General features: G+C 42.1%; 1 protein-coding gene across 1 annotated transcript in view; it reads left to right on the top strand.

Moving 5' to 3' along the window:
- The window catches only part of AQP9 (aquaporin 9), a 47,146-nt gene extending 30,331 nt beyond the window's left edge, over positions 1–16,815 (top strand). Inside the window, exons 3-6 of the mRNA XM_043555324.1 lie at positions 2,657–2,794; positions 4,372–4,490; positions 9,799–10,016; positions 14,902–16,815. Of these exons, the coding sequence (XP_043411259.1) occupies positions 2,657–2,794; positions 4,372–4,490; positions 9,799–10,016; positions 14,902–15,076 (650 nt within the window). The 3' untranslated portion in view covers positions 15,077–16,815. The remainder of the gene's footprint in view (positions 1–2,656; positions 2,795–4,371; positions 4,491–9,798; positions 10,017–14,901) is intronic.
- Positions 16,816–18,361: the final 1,546 nt, after the last annotated feature.

Below are 18,361 nucleotides of genomic sequence, written 5' to 3'. Positions count from 1 at the left end.
AGGTCTACGTGACAGCAAACCTCATGTCCCCACGGTCACACAATATTCACAGTGGTCTATTATGGGAAGGGCGTTATAAGCAGGGCCTTTGGGCAGAGCAGGCCTGCCAGACAACCATGCTGGCCAGCTGGCCTGGTGACAGATACTGCCATTGGAGCCCTGAAGAATGGTTGCCTAGACCCCGGGGGAGCCTCCTTGGGCTGGGCACCTGGAACGGTCATTTGCTGGCTGGCACCCTTTCCATAGCACATGGACTCAGATCCTGGGGTGGTCCAGGCTAGAGATGCCTGTATGTGTGATTTGTTTGGCGTGACCAGTGTTTATGTTCACTCTCTCGTCAAGCCTTTGCTGTGATCCCAGGGCTGCACTGCCTACCTAAGCACAAGAGTACACAGGGGACCATCCTGACTGCGCCAAGGCCAAATTACAGTGCAGGCCTTGACAGCAGGCACAGATCACAGTTGTGGCTTAAAACAAGCATGCAGGAGGCTCCACTGCTGCCCCCCAGGCCCTCCTATGTTCACACAACAAGTGTGGTTTCCACAAACCGTGGGATATAAACATGAGTGCATTCTCAGCTGTTTTTTAGGTAGTGACACGGTTTGGGAATATTTCACCTGCATAACACCCTGAATTGAATTCTATTTATTTAGAAAAATTGACCCCAGGCCCTAGGAGTGTAAGAAATTGCTTTCATCACCACTGCAGTCCATGTCTGTTGGTATCCATTGATATACTCAGGGATTTGGGCGGTCACCATAGGAAAAAAAGGGGCAGAGACCGGCAAGAAGAGGAAGAGAGGGTGAGGGATGGTGTGAAGTCTTCCCATCTGGCCCCTAGACCTGGGTTAAGCCCCTGTGGCCAGAGGGGTGAGAACCAGAGCTGATGAGACTGTTTCCACTAGAGGCTGTTTCTGGGTGAGGCTTAAGAGCTGACCAAGTTGTTCACGAGAGCCTGTGAGACCCCAAAATACAAGTACAGCAGTTTCTAAGCCCGGTTAATACAAGATGGCATTGGGTTGGAAAGGAAGCTCATCTCCCCATCTCTGGAGAGGCTCCTTGAAGACTGGTGCGTTCCCACTGGTGGGAAGGTGCAGGGACAACACACCAGCCTACCACTGCCATCCACACAGACACCCGTTTTGGTTGTTTCAGCAGCCACGGGACTAGGATAGGAAGCCACATGAGATGACTTTCTCATGTGGCTACAGCTAACATACTGGTTTGTGGGCACATACGAGGCCCTCTTTGAGGATTCCAAAAATAACCAATGTGCACTGGGCATAAATATAAATAAGATCTCATTTGTGGTCACAGACTGGTGAAGTCAAACGACATCTGGTTTTGAAATAGAAAACATTACCTTACTGGAAGGAAGTTACCACACCCTGCTTCCTTGTGAACATGTCAGTGGTCTGCCATTCAAATCTGGCCAATCGGAACTCACAACTCCTCCATTAATTTTGCAACGTCCCCCGTGACAGTGGTCACACTGCCTACTTTTACCTAGGCTATGGTGGGTTTTTTTGATGTAGCATTCTATAAGCAGTATAAATTCTTGAAGAAACAAAAGAGCTTTGCGTGATGACAAATAAAATATTAAGGTTGCCTCTATCACAGAATGGTCTCTGAGTGTGGGAAAGGGGGTCACTTGCCCAGAACAGCACCTTGAAAGGGTTCAATCTGCTCGCATAAGACTTCCGTCTTGGGCCTGGTGGGCTCCAGTTCCACCCCGGGCTCTGCGTATGAATCATCTGATCGTTACAACAACCTTGGCAGAGCCAAGACTTGAGGGTGGCACTCTCTGTGCCTCGCACTCATGTTCTTTCCACTACACCGCTCTGCTTTGTCCAGCAGTATTCCAGGCTGTGCGCTCATCTCTGCCAGGAGAAATCACCTGTTGCTTTGCAAGGCACCATCCTGAACATACCCTCTCGAATTCCCAAACAACTTTCCCTTTCAGTACTTTTGCAGTCTGAGTCACCTGAATAAAATCCTCTGACTATTTATTTATTTATTTGGCTTTCATATTTTGAACTCTTGCTATGTGCCTTTTATTGTGTGAAGGCCAAGGTGAAGAATGAGGTCTCTGTCTCAGAGTGCTTATGAGGGTTCATTTCCCCTTAGACATCTCTTTTCCATCTTAAGATTGTTTTAGACCTTCTGGATGTGGACCAAGGAATTACTAGATGCAGATTTAAACCTTAAACAATATATTGTATAAATATATTGACTTAAAAATATATTGAAGTTATCAGTTTATATCAATCTCTTTGAGGTTACTGTTTTATAGATAGATAAAGCCCAGTGGATGGATGATGGCTAGATGGTAGATTGATGATAGATATAGACAGAAAGTAAGCCTCGTGAGTCCAAGTTTCTTTCTATATCTGACTCCCTTTTCAGAAAGCTTAACTCTCTAAACAGTGTCTAATGACACTTGCAGGTTACTAGTTCCCATTTCCTCCCCACTCAAACACAAACACACACACTTACACACATACTTACACTCACAAATGCTTAAGTCTCTGTCTCTTCACATACAGTTCTCTACCTAGAAGACTGAATTCTGCCTGGGATCTCTAGATAAGGCTTTCTTCATAATAATTCTCCCTGGCCTGCTGCTGACATCCCTAATCATCTTATCTTTCTTGTAGGTGGCCACATCAACCCAGCTGTGTCTTTTGCAATGTGTCTCTTTGGACGGATGAAATGGTTCAAATTTCCTTTTTATGTGGGAGCCCAGTTTTTGGGAGCCTTTGTAGGAGCTGCAGCCCTCTTTGGCATTTACTATGGTGAGTAGGACAGCTGGCCATGATTTTAAAGTCAGAATTACTTGGTAGGAAGAGATAAGATAAGGCAAGAGCAGAACATGTTCCGCAGTTGACAGGCAGTTCTAAGAATTCTAGGTTCTAAATAATGGGACCAACATTATCATTAGGACAAATTCATGAAGCCTGTTTAAGAAAATGGTCACAAGCTTAAACGGAGGGCAGAACTTGAAGTCTATTTTAGATCCAATCAGTACCACAATGTGAACATGCACAAAATAAGCAATAAGCCAGTGGCTTCTCCACAAGCTTTCTCTGAGTTGGCTGGGAGAGGAGGTGTTGACTGGTAGGTAGCAAAGGATATGATGAGTAAGTATTTAGAGAAAGAATCTGGAACAAAGTCTTTGAAGGAAGAGGCATAGTTGAGAATAGGCTAGGTGGGGATCTCTTCTCCATTCCGTCCAACAACCAGGACTTCTGTTCTGCAGCAGTCTTGGGGTGAAAACACAGCCCTGACGATTGAAGCCCCAGACTTTAACTCTGTGCTGTGTGAGTAAATAGCTGTGTGACTTAAGTAAGTCATCTGACTTTGTTGTTTCAGTTTCCTTCTCTGGAAAGTGAGAGAATTGACTTCTAAGACTCTTCAAACTAAAAAATCTTGAGACTGTATGAAATTAACTGTTAAAATAGTTCCTTCTGTCTAACCTAAGTTAAGTCTCCTACATTATGCCTCTGAATTGAAGCCCTTAGGAACTAGAATTTATGAAACCATGCCTTAGAGAAATACAACGTGGAAGGAGGCTTCTTCCCACAGAGTGTCTTTCTGAGAAAGAGAGCTTAAGAGGAATGACAGAGAATTGCAGCCCAGATCAGAAACTTGGAGAGCCAGCTGCTGTGGCAGGAGGGACTGGGGCCAGTGCTGGCTGTGTCGAGGACTGCTGTCTCCCTTGTTCTGAGGGCATCTTCACTGTACCACAGCACACCCCCAATTTCTGGACTCATATTGGGGGTTACTGAGAACCCTCTGGGAATTACGAGTTCTGCCTACAGTACATCAAAGCTCCACTTTGGCATTTGGTTGATATCAAAAATTCCAAGAATTTCCCCCAGAGAATATTAGTTCCCCAGATCCAATGGCTAAGGATTTGGCTCAAGTTTGGAGTGAACCATAGAGGGCAACCAGGGCTTTCCATCTTTGACCTGGTATCCTGGAATTTCTTTGTACATCTCTAAAACTACCATGCTATGGGGGCTCCTGGTTGGCTCAGTCAATTAAGTGCCTGACTCTTGATTTCGGCTCAGGTCATGATCTCACAGTTTGTGGGTTTGGGCCCCGTGTTGAGTTCTGCGCTGATGGTGCAGAGCCTGCTCGGGATTATCTCCCACTCTCTCTCTCTCCATGCCTCCCCCGCCCCTCAAAATAAATAAACTAAAAAAAAAAAAAAACATAAAACTACCACACTATGAAGTGAGGAGTGGCAAACAGTGTGGATCTGCCAAGCTGAACCTGAGTGATTGTAGCTATTTAGCACAAACAGGACATAGGCTGCACTCAGCTTTGCCAGGAGGACACTAATGTTCCAGAGCTCTGTCTTCCATAGATGGACTTATGTCCTTTGCTGGTGGAAAATTGCTCATCGTGGGAGAAAATGCAACAGCACACATTTTTGCGACATACCCAGCTCCATATCTGTCCCTGACAAATGCATTTGCAGACCAAGTAAGTGTACATTTGACAGAGATCTAACTCTGGTGAAAAGCTATGACCTAGTAAGGGGAAAGCATAGTTGCATTATAAGCTAGCAGAAAGGAAAGGCTGTGTTTCCAAAGTCAGAGGTCATTAGGCATAACCCAAGCTTTTTGTTAACAAGTTTTTTCCTTTACCAAAGTTGACACTACTAAAAAAGTTTTCTGGTTCCTCTTTAATACATACACTTGTTTCACTTTGGTTGAGGTCCAGAAGAGAGCAGATGACTAGACATTTCAACCCCTCAAGGAGCAAATAGGGTTTGTTTCAGGATTACAGTCTCTTTTATGATCTGAATGGGGAGGCCATAAGAAAAGACATTTCTATCTCAATTCAAGGACTGTGAAGTGTGGTAGTTGAGCCTAGAGTATCACTGATCCTCTGTGTCTCCTAATATGCACAGGTTTATCTAAACTCTCAAGGTAGCCAGAAGTGTCTCCACCTTATTGGCATTTAAACAAGATGCACCCACCATCTATGATGTAGCCAAATGAACAGTTATTCTGGTCTATTTGTTGGAGGATCAACATTATCAACCTGATAGTCTCTTCCTCCCTTACTGTATCCCAGGAAGGTTGCTGGTCAACCTGGTAGGAAGGAAGGAAGGAAGGAAGGAAGGAAGGAAGGAAGGAAGGAAGGAAGGAAGGGAGGAAGGAAGGAAGGAAGGAAGGAAGGAAGGAAGGAAGGAAGGAAGGGAGGAAGGAAGGAAGGAAGGAAGGAAGGAAGGAAGGAAGGAAGGGTAGGAGGAGAAGAGGAGGGAGGGAGGGAGGAAAAAAGGGAGAGAGGACATCTCCAGCAACTCTAAGTTGTTCTCTTGTGATCAGGATTTATACGGTGGGACAGGGAAGAGTGAGCATGTGTATAAAATGAATCTTCCAGTTTGCCAACTCTGTCCACCTCCATTTAAGATAGATGAAAGAAACTATGCCCTCATGTCCTGAGCCTTTTTCCTTCCCACTTTTATCAATAAACCAAATAGGCAACAAGTCTTTCTTGAGCACTTTCTATACGCTCAGCCCTGTGTTGGAGCTGGAGGGACTGACAAGTAAACAGGAGTTGTAAAGATCCAAGATTTGGAGTCTGAGTACCTGACTTAAAATAACAGTTCTGCCTGAACTCCCTGAGTAGCCTTAGCTAAACTACTGAACTTTCAGGGTCTCAGGTTTTCATTTGTAAAGTGGGGATAGTAGTAGTACTTATCAAATTACTTGTAAGAATAAAATGAATAATATGAGGAAAATGTAAACAGTCTCTGCTCAGGAATTTAGAATCTAGTGAAAAACAAAATGATCACTTAAGAACAAGAGGAACATTGCAAAACTGAGGATAATTAGATGGGAAACTGGACTGTAGGAGTCACATTAGTAATTTGGAACAGAGAGTCTAAGTGAGCTGCGATGATAAGAAAAGTTTTGGTGGAAAAGACACAGAGAGATGTAGCTGCCATAAAAAGGAATGTTATCATAAGCTGAAAAGATAGAAGGATTGTATTCAAATGAAGTAGTTTAGGGTCTTACTCTATTTCCATACTTGGAGTATCAGACTCATCCAAATGTCACACTTCAAGAGGACATACTACTGAAAGAGAGGATCCAAAAAGGTCACACAGCAATGAGTGGAGAGTAGGGATGTTTGCTCTAGAGAAGGTGTGCGTGCAGGAGCTGGGGAGGATGTATGTGATCATCATGTACCAGTAGCTTTTAAAGATTTGAGGGAGTGTCAAGTGCAAAAAAAGTTAGACTTGGTGTGTATACCCTCCATGGAGATTTGGTGGAAATTAGTACATAGCAGGTACTCAATAAATATTTATTACTATACTTATATATTATGTAAAATTTGTACACCAGTATTTATATACTAATTATAAAATATTTAATCCCTACATGAATGAAATTATGGTGAGATCAAGTTATATTCAATAAAAGGAAAGCTCTTCTAGCAATTGGGGCTGGGCTAAATATAGACCCTTTTGTCACAGGACAACAGTCATTAGGCCTGTCTAGTGGTAGGCCTGTCTGGGTAACCTCCAGGGCTGGAAAGCTTGGATTCAGAGATTCAAACACCAGATGATGGACATTGTGGGATGTGTCCCCTTTAAGGTCCTTTCCAGCCTGGAGACTAAATTAGCCAGTTGGAAACTAGGAAAAACTGGTGTCATCTGAAGGAAAGGAGCAGGAGGGAAGTTGTTTCATAAACTTGGGACAGCAACACAGAAAAAGACGGGAGGGGAGAGACCGCAGGATTGCTGGAAACAAGATGGTGGACATCCTTTACCCCTCTGGGCATCAGTCTCTATTAAGTGAGAGAGAATGGCTAGATGATAATGGTTTCAAACTGCCAGGAGGACAGGGAGGGTGGGAACAGTCCACATTGACTGGTGCAGTTGCTGAGTCAGTAAGGGATGCAGGGGCTGCCTCAGAATGGACTCTGGGGATGCCAAACCGTTGGGTTTCTCAGGGATCCTACGTTCCATTAAATTCAGGCACAGTTTATCTTATAATGAAGAAGAGGGGAGCAGAGTCAAGAGCTGTTGAGGGACCTTTAGAGATGTCTCCTGTGATTTCAGGTCCTTTCCATTTGAACTAAGAGAGAAAGAATACTGACTTTCTCTCTGAAACCCCGGCTTGCATTGAAAAGGGCAGTGGCTTCATTGCATACTTCATTCAGTGTGGTTTGCATAGTTCATTCAGTGTGGTCACAGGGTTTCATCCCTGTGCTCTCAGACTTTTCTGAGAATGTGAGGAGCAAAGTGAAGCCTCTAGCCCCACATATTTCCCCCCTGAGTCCTGGTGCAATGCTGTCCTCCTTACTCCTCCTGAGAGTTAGCTGGGGCCAAGCCATCCCTGACACACCGCCACTCCGGGGGCAGGAGAGTGACACAAGCCTCCCTCAGAATTCTGCAGTGTGCTGGGAGATGGGGCCCGGTCTTGCCTCTTTCCAAGCATCTGCCCTAAACAAGTCACTCAGAACCTACTGAAGCCTCAGGTTAGTCTTCTGATAAATGGCATCAATAATGCCTGCTTAATACACGGTAGGTAGCAGTAAAATCCCTCAACAAGCAGTTATTTTTCAACCTTTAGCCAGCCCTCTCTCCCTCCCAACCTTGTTCTTATAATGCAATCCTATATCATGTTACATGCTCTTCCAATTCCTGTCTTCAAGATGTACCACTGAGTATCTTGGTGACAAGAAAACTGCTTGGTCTTCTGGTCAGTGGAGGTCCAGCCTCACTGAGGGTTGCCATCTCTTACCCGATGCTTATCCCCATATGATCTCCTAAGCCTCAGTCACTGTGTTCACTTCATTCACCTTTTCTCAAAGTGAGTTGCCAGTTTCTCTAAGAGCCGTGGGTTTAAGCCAGTTATTATGTATAGCTAAGTAGAGAAAATGAATATTAGAAAACCCTGATGCTTCAACCATGGGCGACCCCTGAAGGTTCTGTATTCTTTAGGCTTTGCGGAGAGTTCCAGAGAGTACCAACTGTTAGTCAGTGGACACACAACAGAACTCTGGCTACCATGGCTATATTTCTGGGTCAGTTTATCTCAAGAGCACAAAATTGTTTACCTCTAAGTATTGTTCAAGGATATTCCACAATTTAATTAACAAACAGTCATTCATTCAGCTGATATTTGTTGGTATCTACTGAGCCAGATACAGCTCCATGGCTGTTCCTTCCTCAACGTTCAGGGTCTGGTGCCCAATCTGACAAGTAAGCAGATCCCTCTGTAGCAGGGTGATCAGGATTGTGATAGGAGTAAAGTCGAATATAATGGAAGTCCAGAGGTAGAAGCTTCTATCCTGCCTGGGAGAGTGGGAAAAGACTTTCCAGGGAAGAGCACCCTTGGGATAACATGATTCTTTGAATACAAATACTTTTAATCTTCTTGTGTTGGAAAACAGATGAAAGGATGAGGAACTCAAATTCTAAAATCAGTTGCCTGGTTCTCATCCTGATTCTTCTGCTTATGAGCTGTGTGTCCTTGGGCAAGTTTCTTAACCTGTTTCTCTGCAAGTTTCCTCATCTGTAAACTGAGAGTAATAGTGGGATTTGTCTTGGAGCAATTGGCTGGCTCAGTCAGTGGAGCATGCAACTATTGATCTTGGAGTTGTGAATTCGAGCCCCAGGTTGGGTATAGAGATTACTTAAAATAATAATAATAATAATAATAATAATAATAATAATAGGATTTATCTGATGGTTATTAGGAAGTGCTAATGAGATAAACATATGAAACACCTGGCACCTAATAGGTATTCAGTGAATAGTGTCCATCAATTAGTGGTTAAGTAAGTAAAACAATAGTTTGGAAAATATGGGAAAATAAATAGTGGGGAAAATACCAACTAGAATGCACCACTTCAGAATACCTATTATTGTATTTCTTACAATATTTCTTACAATGTTTTCTTACAGTATTTCTTTTATGCACGTTTTTTAAATATGAAATACAACGTGCATATATTTTTTACTTAATATCATAAGCACTTTTAAATATTATCACATAGCTTTTATATTTATTGTGTTTAATGGCTGTAGAGTAGACCATAAATAGACACTCCCATTATTATTTTTAGCTTTTTCCCTATTTAATATGTTTTTAGATCTCTTCCAATTTTTTAGCACTATAAATAATGCCGAAGTGAGCATGTTTGTTTTATGGTTTTTTTTTTCATATTTTAGATTATTTCCAGGGTATGGTTTTCAGATACCTAGCTGGGTCAAACTGAATAGACAATTTTATGGATTTTTTAATGCATATTGCTAAATTACTGCTGAATTTCCTTTTGAGAGTGGTACATTTAGTTCTGCCAGAAGAGCCTGAGGAAACTGGTATCATTTCCCTAACGTTTAGTCGTGTTTGCATTTTTCCAATATGAATCAGATTTTCCCACTTATTTGTTTCTTAATTCTGTTTTTCTTATGAATTTTCTGTTCATTTCCTTTACCCGTTTATCCACTGGTGTCTTGCCAGTTTGACTGAGGGCCTTAGTTCATTGCTTAGCTAGCTGGGTAGTAGCTTAGCAGAATGGTGTAGTGAAGGCAAGAGTCACTGGAGCTAAACTGTCTGGGTCCACACCTGACTGCCGCTCACTGAGTTTGACCTTGGCACGTAACTAATGTGTAAATGAGGATGACACTGGCACCCACATCTAGGATTGCTCACCAATGCATGTTAGTCATTACTAGGTTTGTTCTTTAACAAGAGGGGGTAAATTCTGCAGTGGGCAAATGAGTAGAATACAAGTTCAATCCCTTATGTATTTTCTCCTTCTGCAGGTAGTGGCCACCATGTTCCTCCTCATGATTGTCTTTGCCATTTTTGACTCCAGAAATTTGGGAGTCCCCAAAGGCCTAGAACCCATTGCCATCGGCCTTCTGATTATTGTCATTTCTTCCTCCTTGGGATTGAACAGTGGTTGTGCCATGAACCCAGCTCGAGACCTGAGTCCCAGGCTTTTCACTGCTTTGGCAGGATGGGGGTTTGAGGTCTTCACGTAAGTAACAGTGGTGTTGGGAGAGAGAGAAAGATTCATGCTATGCTTTACTGGGGAGAGCTGTGTTTGGACTATGGAAGTCAAAGAGAGTTCAGACAGGAGCACGGAGGTTAAGGGCACACTCTGGTCATCAGTATGGAATATTTCACTAGTGATTTGTGGTATGCAGTGTGGTAGGGGATGGGTGGGGAAGACAGACATGGACACAGATACAGAGAAAGAGAGAGAGAAAGAGACAGAGAGAGAGGCTCCAGGTAAATTCCAGAAGAGATAGCCTTGCCCTATATAATAATAATCAATCCTCAATTGATATATGGTTTTATGTGGATATTTTGGTTGTATAACTTCTCTGCAGATTCACTTTGATACAAAGTTGTGGCAATAATTTACATATTCCGATACTACTGCAGGGCTCTTTCTAGGGAATCATGCTATGTATGCTTCAGTCATTCAACCTATCTTTACTGAACACTATCTGTGCTGTGTTCACTGTGCTAGGTAAGGAAATTTCAAAATCAGCTAAGACACTAGCCTTGAGCAACATAATAAGTGCTCTGGCGACTCCTAAAACTAAGTGCTAGACAAGAGAGTAACTAGCTAGCTATGCCTGGGGAAATTGGAAAAGGCATCACTGAAGAAGTGAGAGCTGAGTTGGGTCTTGAGGTATGAGTAGGAAGTCCCTGGTAGAACAGACATAAAAGAGAGCCTGTGTATAAGAAAAGGCAAGACGCCATGCTTTCTACCTCAGAATGTGCTGTGGAAACATGCCAACTGTCGGGACCAGTCTTCCAGGACAATCTGTACCCATTTCTTCCTTCCCACTTTTGCCCCATAAAATCACAGTGGCCTGTCTCCATCCCTTTATCACATTTCTCTCTGGGAAAGGAACTCACTTGGTTCATCAGGAAACAGGGCTCTAATACAGAGAAAGAGAGGCAGGAGAGACATGTGTAAGGAAATGTTAGTTTGATATTTGCTATGAGAAAAGACTTGAGTGTTTCTAAACACTGACCTATACATATAGTCATATACATGTTATGACTTATTTAAGTGTAAGCTGGGTTGTCTTCTCCAATGTGAAAAACTAGCTATTGAAATAACTGATACCAGTCAGAATACCAGAGACAGGGTTGAGAGCTGCTAGAGTATAAGCATGCCGAGGACAGGGACCTGGCAGCTTCCTCACTGCTGCACTCCCAGTGACAAGACTCGGGCCTGTCATATACAGAGGCTCATAGAAGTTAATTAATGTCTGAATGAAATAATGGATAAACACTATATTCCAGACATGTCCTAAGAGATGAGGGATACAAAGAAAACCAAGCCACATCCCCTATCTTTAAGAAACTAGTAATGCAGTGAATTTTCTAGAGCAGTGGTTCTCAACCAGAGGTGATTTTTTTCCACCCAGAGATATTTAGCAATGCCTGGAGACATTTTTGGTTGTCCCAACTGGGGAGGGTGGAGATGAAAGTTGTTATTGGCATCTAGTGAGTAGAGGCCAGGGATAGTGCCAAACATCCTACAGTACCCACAACAGATCCCCACAACAAAGAATTATTCAGACAAATTGTTAAGAGTACCACAGGTGCCGGGGCGCCTGGGTGGCGCAGTCGGTTAAGCGTCCGACTTCAGCCAGGTCACGATCTCGCGGTCCGTGAGTTCGAGCCCCGCGTCGGGCTCTGGGCTGATGGCTCAGAGCCTGGAGCCTGTTTCCGATTCTGTGTCTCCCTCTCTCTCTGCCCCTCCCCCGTTCATGCTCTGTCTCTCTCTGTCCCAAAAATAAATAAACGTTGAAAAAAAAAATTAAAAAAAAAAAAAGAGTACCACAGGTGAAGGGCTCTTGTTCCAGAATGATTACCACTAGAACATGAAAAGGTTGAACAAAATGTCTCCAACTAGAAAGGATCTTTTGTATTCTTCCAACAGAGAATGAAAAACATATGTCAGAAAGATAACCAGAGCCCAGAATTAACCTATGAGTTTCGTTAATTCCACCTTCTTGAGCTTCGCTCTAGGAGACCACTGCCCCCATGACCAGGTCACCTCAATTAGCTTCACACAGACCCTGAGCAAAGATGCCTCAAAGGCCTCCCTTTGAGCCCCGCTTGGTGATTCATCCAAAGCTCTAAGAGTGATCGTGGTTCTAAGATAGGCAGAGATTTTCCCTACTCTCTCTTGGCTTTATTATGTATATGCAGGAGATCATGTCTGTGGCAAAGTGCTACAATCACCTAGTGCCAAATTGAGCTCTGTGTCCCTCTGTCAGGGTCTTCTCCCTTCATTCATTCATTTATTCATCCATGCAGCTACCTGAGCTCTCATTCAAGGAGCTGTGCTGGAGATGACAAAAACCAGTTGCTGTCCTTCAGCTTTATTTGTTTTGTTTCAGAGGGGTTAGCATAGGCTCTTACACAAGTTGAAGTTGTCAAATGGCATTAAACAGATTTGACTCATTAAAACCAGCACTTGAACGGTTTTCAGCTTCAAATTTAGGAATTATAGGGGTGGAAGTAGGGACATTTTATAGTATTTGGACATGTTTAAACAGGGACAAAGAGAATATTTCAGGCAGAGATGCTGCTGTATACGAAGACAAATGTTCAAATGACATGTGATCTAGTCTATCTGGAAGAGTGCATGAAGAAGGCTGAAAAGGACAACTCTTGTTAGATCACAGAGGATCTAAACTCCCAGAATGAAAAAATTGGGTTTTGGCCGCTCCCTATTGTGTAGATTATGGGAAGTAGCAAAAGATTTAGAGCAAAAGTTTGATGTGTTTAGAGCTCCAATTTAGCAAAATTAATCTGACATCACTACATAAAATGAATAAAAAGGAGAGTAGAGGATCAGAAACCAGTTAGGAAAGAGCTGGCTGGCCGATAATCGTCAAAAATTTCTGAGAAAACCTTTGAGGGATAACAGGTCTCCAAAGTATTCCCAGACTCTCCCATCTTTTCAGGATTCCCTATCCCTGATAAGCATCTCAGAAGATATCCCAGCTTGGATCTACACCCACAGTCTCAGATAAAACCAAGACTGCCTTATTCTCAAGTCCTCACTTGCCCCTGTAAGACAGGCAGTGAGGATGATGGCGGAGTGGGGCACCAGAGGGTCCAACAAGGACAAGTCAACAGACTCTAGCTGACTACTGCTTTTCCCTTAAATATTAGGATGTTTCCCATCTAAGCTCTCTCCACTAATTCATATTAAGTTGTTTATGACTTCATAGATGAAGGATCTCAGGAGTATTGTTAATATTTTAAATAGTTTACCCAAAGGAATGAATCCCTGATGATGGTATGTACCTTAAGCAAATAACACAGACGTTTTCCTGGGATATCCCAATCACAGCGTGCAAATGACACTGTGGACTTTTAAGACTGGGCCAAGAAGGATACTACATGTGAGGACCTTCATTTATGACTTGTGACCTTGGCACAATAGGTTCAACCCTGACAGAAGGAAGAGCCCAGCCAGTGAAAAGAGCACATGTGTCCTGGCAGATATCTGGGACACTAATCTGTTAAATGACAGTGAGATTCGCCATTAAATCATGACGAACGAAACAAAATGGTAGACAAATTAGATGGCTTAGACTTGCTTCATGTGTTTACCAAAGAGAAGTCTCCTAGCTCTTTAAAGCCCACGTGCCTCTCCTAGGAAAGTCCTTGGGGGCTTGTGAAGGGGCACTAAGAAAGCAGCGAGTGCAGCTTCCTCTCTCCCGTGCCGTAAGAGTGACATCTGGTGGCTGCTGTGCTCACCCTCGGTGCTCTGCCCTCCAGCCTGCATTCCTAATCTAAGATTTTGGAGTGCTTGAATGATCCAGGTAGAAGAGACCACCATGCAGATGAAAGAACGAAGTTCAAGGGCAGGGCTTATTTCCTTTATTATCCTTTCTAATCAAACTGTGATAGAAACAAAAGGCCACATGGAACATATATGTAGTTATTAAGCAGAATGATAAAAAGGAAAGCCATCAACCTTTTCTAGGTAGGACAATGTGAAGTCCTCAAGTATATGTGTGTGCTCTTGCTATTTCCCCTGCCTCCTCTGCATTATCCTGAATATTTGTGTTTACCATTCCCCTGCTTTAAAAAGTTTTATCTGAAATATATAGGTCGTTGAACAATATAGTGTACAGTTTTGCTTGCTTCTGAGGATCATGTTCCTTTCTATGGAGCTATTTAAATCAATTTCCTGTCTCTGAAAAAGTTGGTGACAATTTACAAAGGCATCTGCTTTCTCCCATAACTATACTTTTAGTATAATGTACCGTCATTGAAGACTTCTTCAGAAGACAGAATCAAGGCACAAAACCCTTATCAGAGAGGAACTTTATGCTGTGACCTCAAAAAATAAGCATGTAACTAAATTATATTTAGAAGGTAATTCATATAGCCACCTTTCATTTTTTAAAATTAATTCATTCATTGATAAACACTTCCTGATTGTTTATTTTGTGGTTGCCCTCATAGATGGATGATTTCCAGGGACCCCTCCACACCTTTCCATTCATTATCCCCAGGATTCATCATTTCAGGATACAAGAAAGGCAATTCCTGAGTAATCAACCTGAACTATCCCTAGATGTCTTCAGTTTTGACAGTGGGTTCAGGGACTATATTTTCTGAAAGGAAAATAAATGGGGCATATTCTCTCAAGAGTACTCATAGGAAAATGGAATAGATCATCTGAAATCAGGTAAATGGAAAATCCAGGATGATGGTTGCCAAGCTACAGTAAGTGTCCTTAGGCTTAGTTCTTGCTGAGTTAAAAGGGAACCATGAGCCTGAGAAAGACTGGCTTGTTTAGTGGATAACTAAACAATAATATCAGGAGAAAGGTCCAAGTGCAATATCACTAATATCTTGTTTGATTTCAGAGCTGGAAATAACTTCTGGTGGATTCCTGTAGTGGGCCCTTTGGTTGGCGCTGTCATTGGAGGCCTCATCTATGTGCTTGTCATTGAAATCCACCACCCAGACCCTGACCCAGACTTCGAGACAGAACAAACTGAAGACAAAACAGATAAATATGAACTTAGTGTGATAATGTAGTAGTGTGCTCAGTTCTGGGTTTGCAATTGGCTGAACTAGTATTCTCTTCAGAAAAGATGGCATCCAGGCATCTGTGTTTTCATAAGACTAGGATGGAATCCATCCAATTTTCTCTGCTAGCCGTGTGAGGCACCTAACTGTAAAAGCATTCGAGTAAAAGCTTGCAAATGCCGACCTCTTCTCCATCAGCTGCCCCCAGAATAGCACTGAATATTCCCTGCTCTGTTTATTTTATCCTTTGATGGGAATCTTTATTAGTGGATGAGCACTAATCACTTAGAACTTTGACCATGGACTTATTTGGATGATCTTAGCTGCATTACTTGTATGAAATGACATTACAAAAGCCTTGTTTTCAAATTCCACAAAGATTACATTTTGAGTATCAACCAAAACTAAATTGAAAGACAAAATAGTGATTTCAGTTAATATGTCCACGGATTAGCATTAACTCTGTAGTTATGTTGTGCCACTATCTTTGTATGAATACAGATATTCCTCAAACCTGGGAATAAAGGAAACGTAGACTACAGCTGGAAAGCACAGGGGAAGGACATTGTGGCATTCAGAAACCTCAGGAGACAAGACAAATTTGGGAAACCAAATGGAATTTTTTAATGGAAACCATTTATCAGATTAATCTCTTGCTCTTTGCATTTTAGAGGGCACCAACTAATTTCCTTGTCTTTGGTATATAATAACCTAAAATACAACTGTAACCTCAGTTATGAAAAATACATCACTCTGTATTTTTAACTCAAATGTGTTTTCCTAATTGTCCACTTGAGGATAGACGTTTGAAAAAAGATGTCAATGGCTGCACTCATCCATTATTCTTCACATGCCCTAGAAGTCAAAACTGAAAGCCACTGGAACCTGGACTAGAGGAATCTTCAGGATAGAAGGTCCCTGGAAAGATAGCATTACCTTATTGGGCTTTACAACTCACAAAACACTTCCATATTTATTATCTAATTTAATTCTCATGGTGATTGTTTGAGGTATATGCCATGCTTCCCATTTTCTCAGATAAAGAAACAGAAGCTCAGGGAAGTTAAGTGAGTTGCCGAAGGCCACAAGGAAAATTGAGCCTTGTCTAATGCATCCTACACCTTTCTGAAGATCAATAACTGGCCAAGATTCTTGGCTAGCCAGAAGACATGGATTGGCAGTTGCCAGAATGTGCACATCTTCTGGACATAATGTTCCTGGGATCCTAAAATATAAAGACCTTTATCATCTGGTTTTATTTCCACTGTTACTGAAGCACTAACAAAGGAAAGAGGTAGCAATTTGGTTGTACTTTTCATGTGCTGAAAAACGTTATCAGAAGGCCTCTCTTGCTTGCACTTGCTAAATCTTGCTCCTCTTCCCCCTCCTTCCTTCCCTGCCAATCACAAACATTACATTTGGGGAATTTCCTGTTGGTCAGGCTCTTCCCTGTGAAGTGCTCCAATTGATGTTCCTTTGGTGACAAGTTTACACAAGCTTGTAACTCACAAGCACCAGAGAAATTGCCCTACACCAAGTGATTCATTCTCAAACTGTTAAAAATCCCAGCCTTCCCAGAGGTATCCACTTTCCCAATTGCTTTGTGATGATCACAGAACAAAAAGTAAATGTGAAATGTTTCCAGTGGCCTATGTTCTACCATCTACCAACCTGGAATTTTTTTTTTCCTTGCTCTGAAACTACCTGGATATTTCCTCTTTGAAATAAAATTAGTGTTTTTTTTTTAAGTTTTTAGGAGTATTATGACTTCTAAGTACATATGTTCATTCTGTCTACAAATTGAGATCTCCTGGGGAGTTTTTAAAAATTACTAATACCCAGTTATTCTTTTGTAAATATCACAGTGATTCAAATGCATAGCCAGGGTTGAGAACATTGAGTTAGTTAAATTATATGTGTCTAAGCTTTCTTTGAGAACCATGTCTGGAGGTGGCCAGGTGATTCCTGGTAGCATTCACAGGCTTGGGATCCTCAGAGATTTGAGAGCAGTGGTTCTCAATAGGGGGAAGTTTTGCCCCCTTTCCATTCCCTTCCACCACCCCCTGCAAGGGGATATTTGGCAATGTCTGGAGAGGTTTTTGGTTGTCATAATTGGGGCAGGAGAGTTACTGGCATCTAGTGGATAGAAGTCAGCATGCTGCTAAACATCCTACAAAGGACAAGACAGCCCCACCCCCCTCCCCCACAATAAAGAATTATTCAGCCCAAAATGGCAATAATGCAAAGGTTAAGAGACCCTGGATTTGGAAAAAAAAGTGAGGTGAGGAATAAGAGAAGACACCGAAACCCTGTGCCCTGGTTCAAGTTCTGCAAAAACAGAGAAGCCAAACAAGTCAGGAACAGTCCCAGGGTAGATTATAATTATTAGAGGAAGAGGCAACGTAAAATTTTAGTTTTCAGGTTAAATTGTGTAATTTATGATCTACTGAAATTATAAAGAAGAAATGCACACTTATGGAAATCAAACCCAGGAAGCCTTTTTTTTTAATGGAAAAAAAAAGTTCCTCTTGTTCTAGGTGCTCACATTCTCTCTCTGCCCCAGTTTACAAGTGAGTTTGCCTGTGGCAGGTTCTTATGCAAGATAATGTCTTTGTGGTTGAATGATCAGTATCAGAAGTCAATTAGAGCCAAATAACCTACTTTTTAAATAGACCTTTTAGGAGCTGGAATTTTAACATCCCCCACCCTCCTTGTCAATCATGAAACTTAATAGAAAGTATTTATTTTAATGACAAACAGAATTTCTCTATGATTCTCCAACTTGTTGAGATCTCAAAGCATGTAAAATATTGTAGGACTTTTTTTTTTAAGTTTATTTATTGGTAGGGAGAGGCAGAGAGACAAGGAGAGAGAGAATCCCAAGCAGGCTCTGCACTGTCATCACAGAGCCCAATGTGGAGTATGAACCCACAAACCATGAGTTCATGACCTGAGCCGAAACCAAGAGTCAGACGCTTAACCTAGTGAGCCATTGAGACACCCCAGACTTTTCTAACTAGTAAGAACCAAGGTTAATACTCAGCTGTTGAACAGGATAAGCAAAGGATAAATATCACATTTAAAAATCTGATCCTTAAGATATAAATTATTGTTTCCTTTAAGTTGTTTACACACACATACACAGACACACACACACACGTCTTATAAATGTTGTAGAATTTTTTTTTACCTCAATACCCAGGGTTCATTGTCTTGCCACTTCGAAAACTGAAGAGGTGGACACAAAATGAGCAGCAGGCAGAAGTTTATTAGAGTATAAGACCAGAAAAGAAT

This window comes from Prionailurus bengalensis, chromosome B3, assembly GCF_016509475.1.
Source record: "Prionailurus bengalensis isolate Pbe53 chromosome B3, Fcat_Pben_1.1_paternal_pri, whole genome shotgun sequence".
Lineage (NCBI taxonomy): Eukaryota > Metazoa > Chordata > Mammalia > Carnivora > Felidae > Prionailurus > Prionailurus bengalensis.
This window is presented reverse-complemented; position numbering and strand designations above follow the sequence as displayed.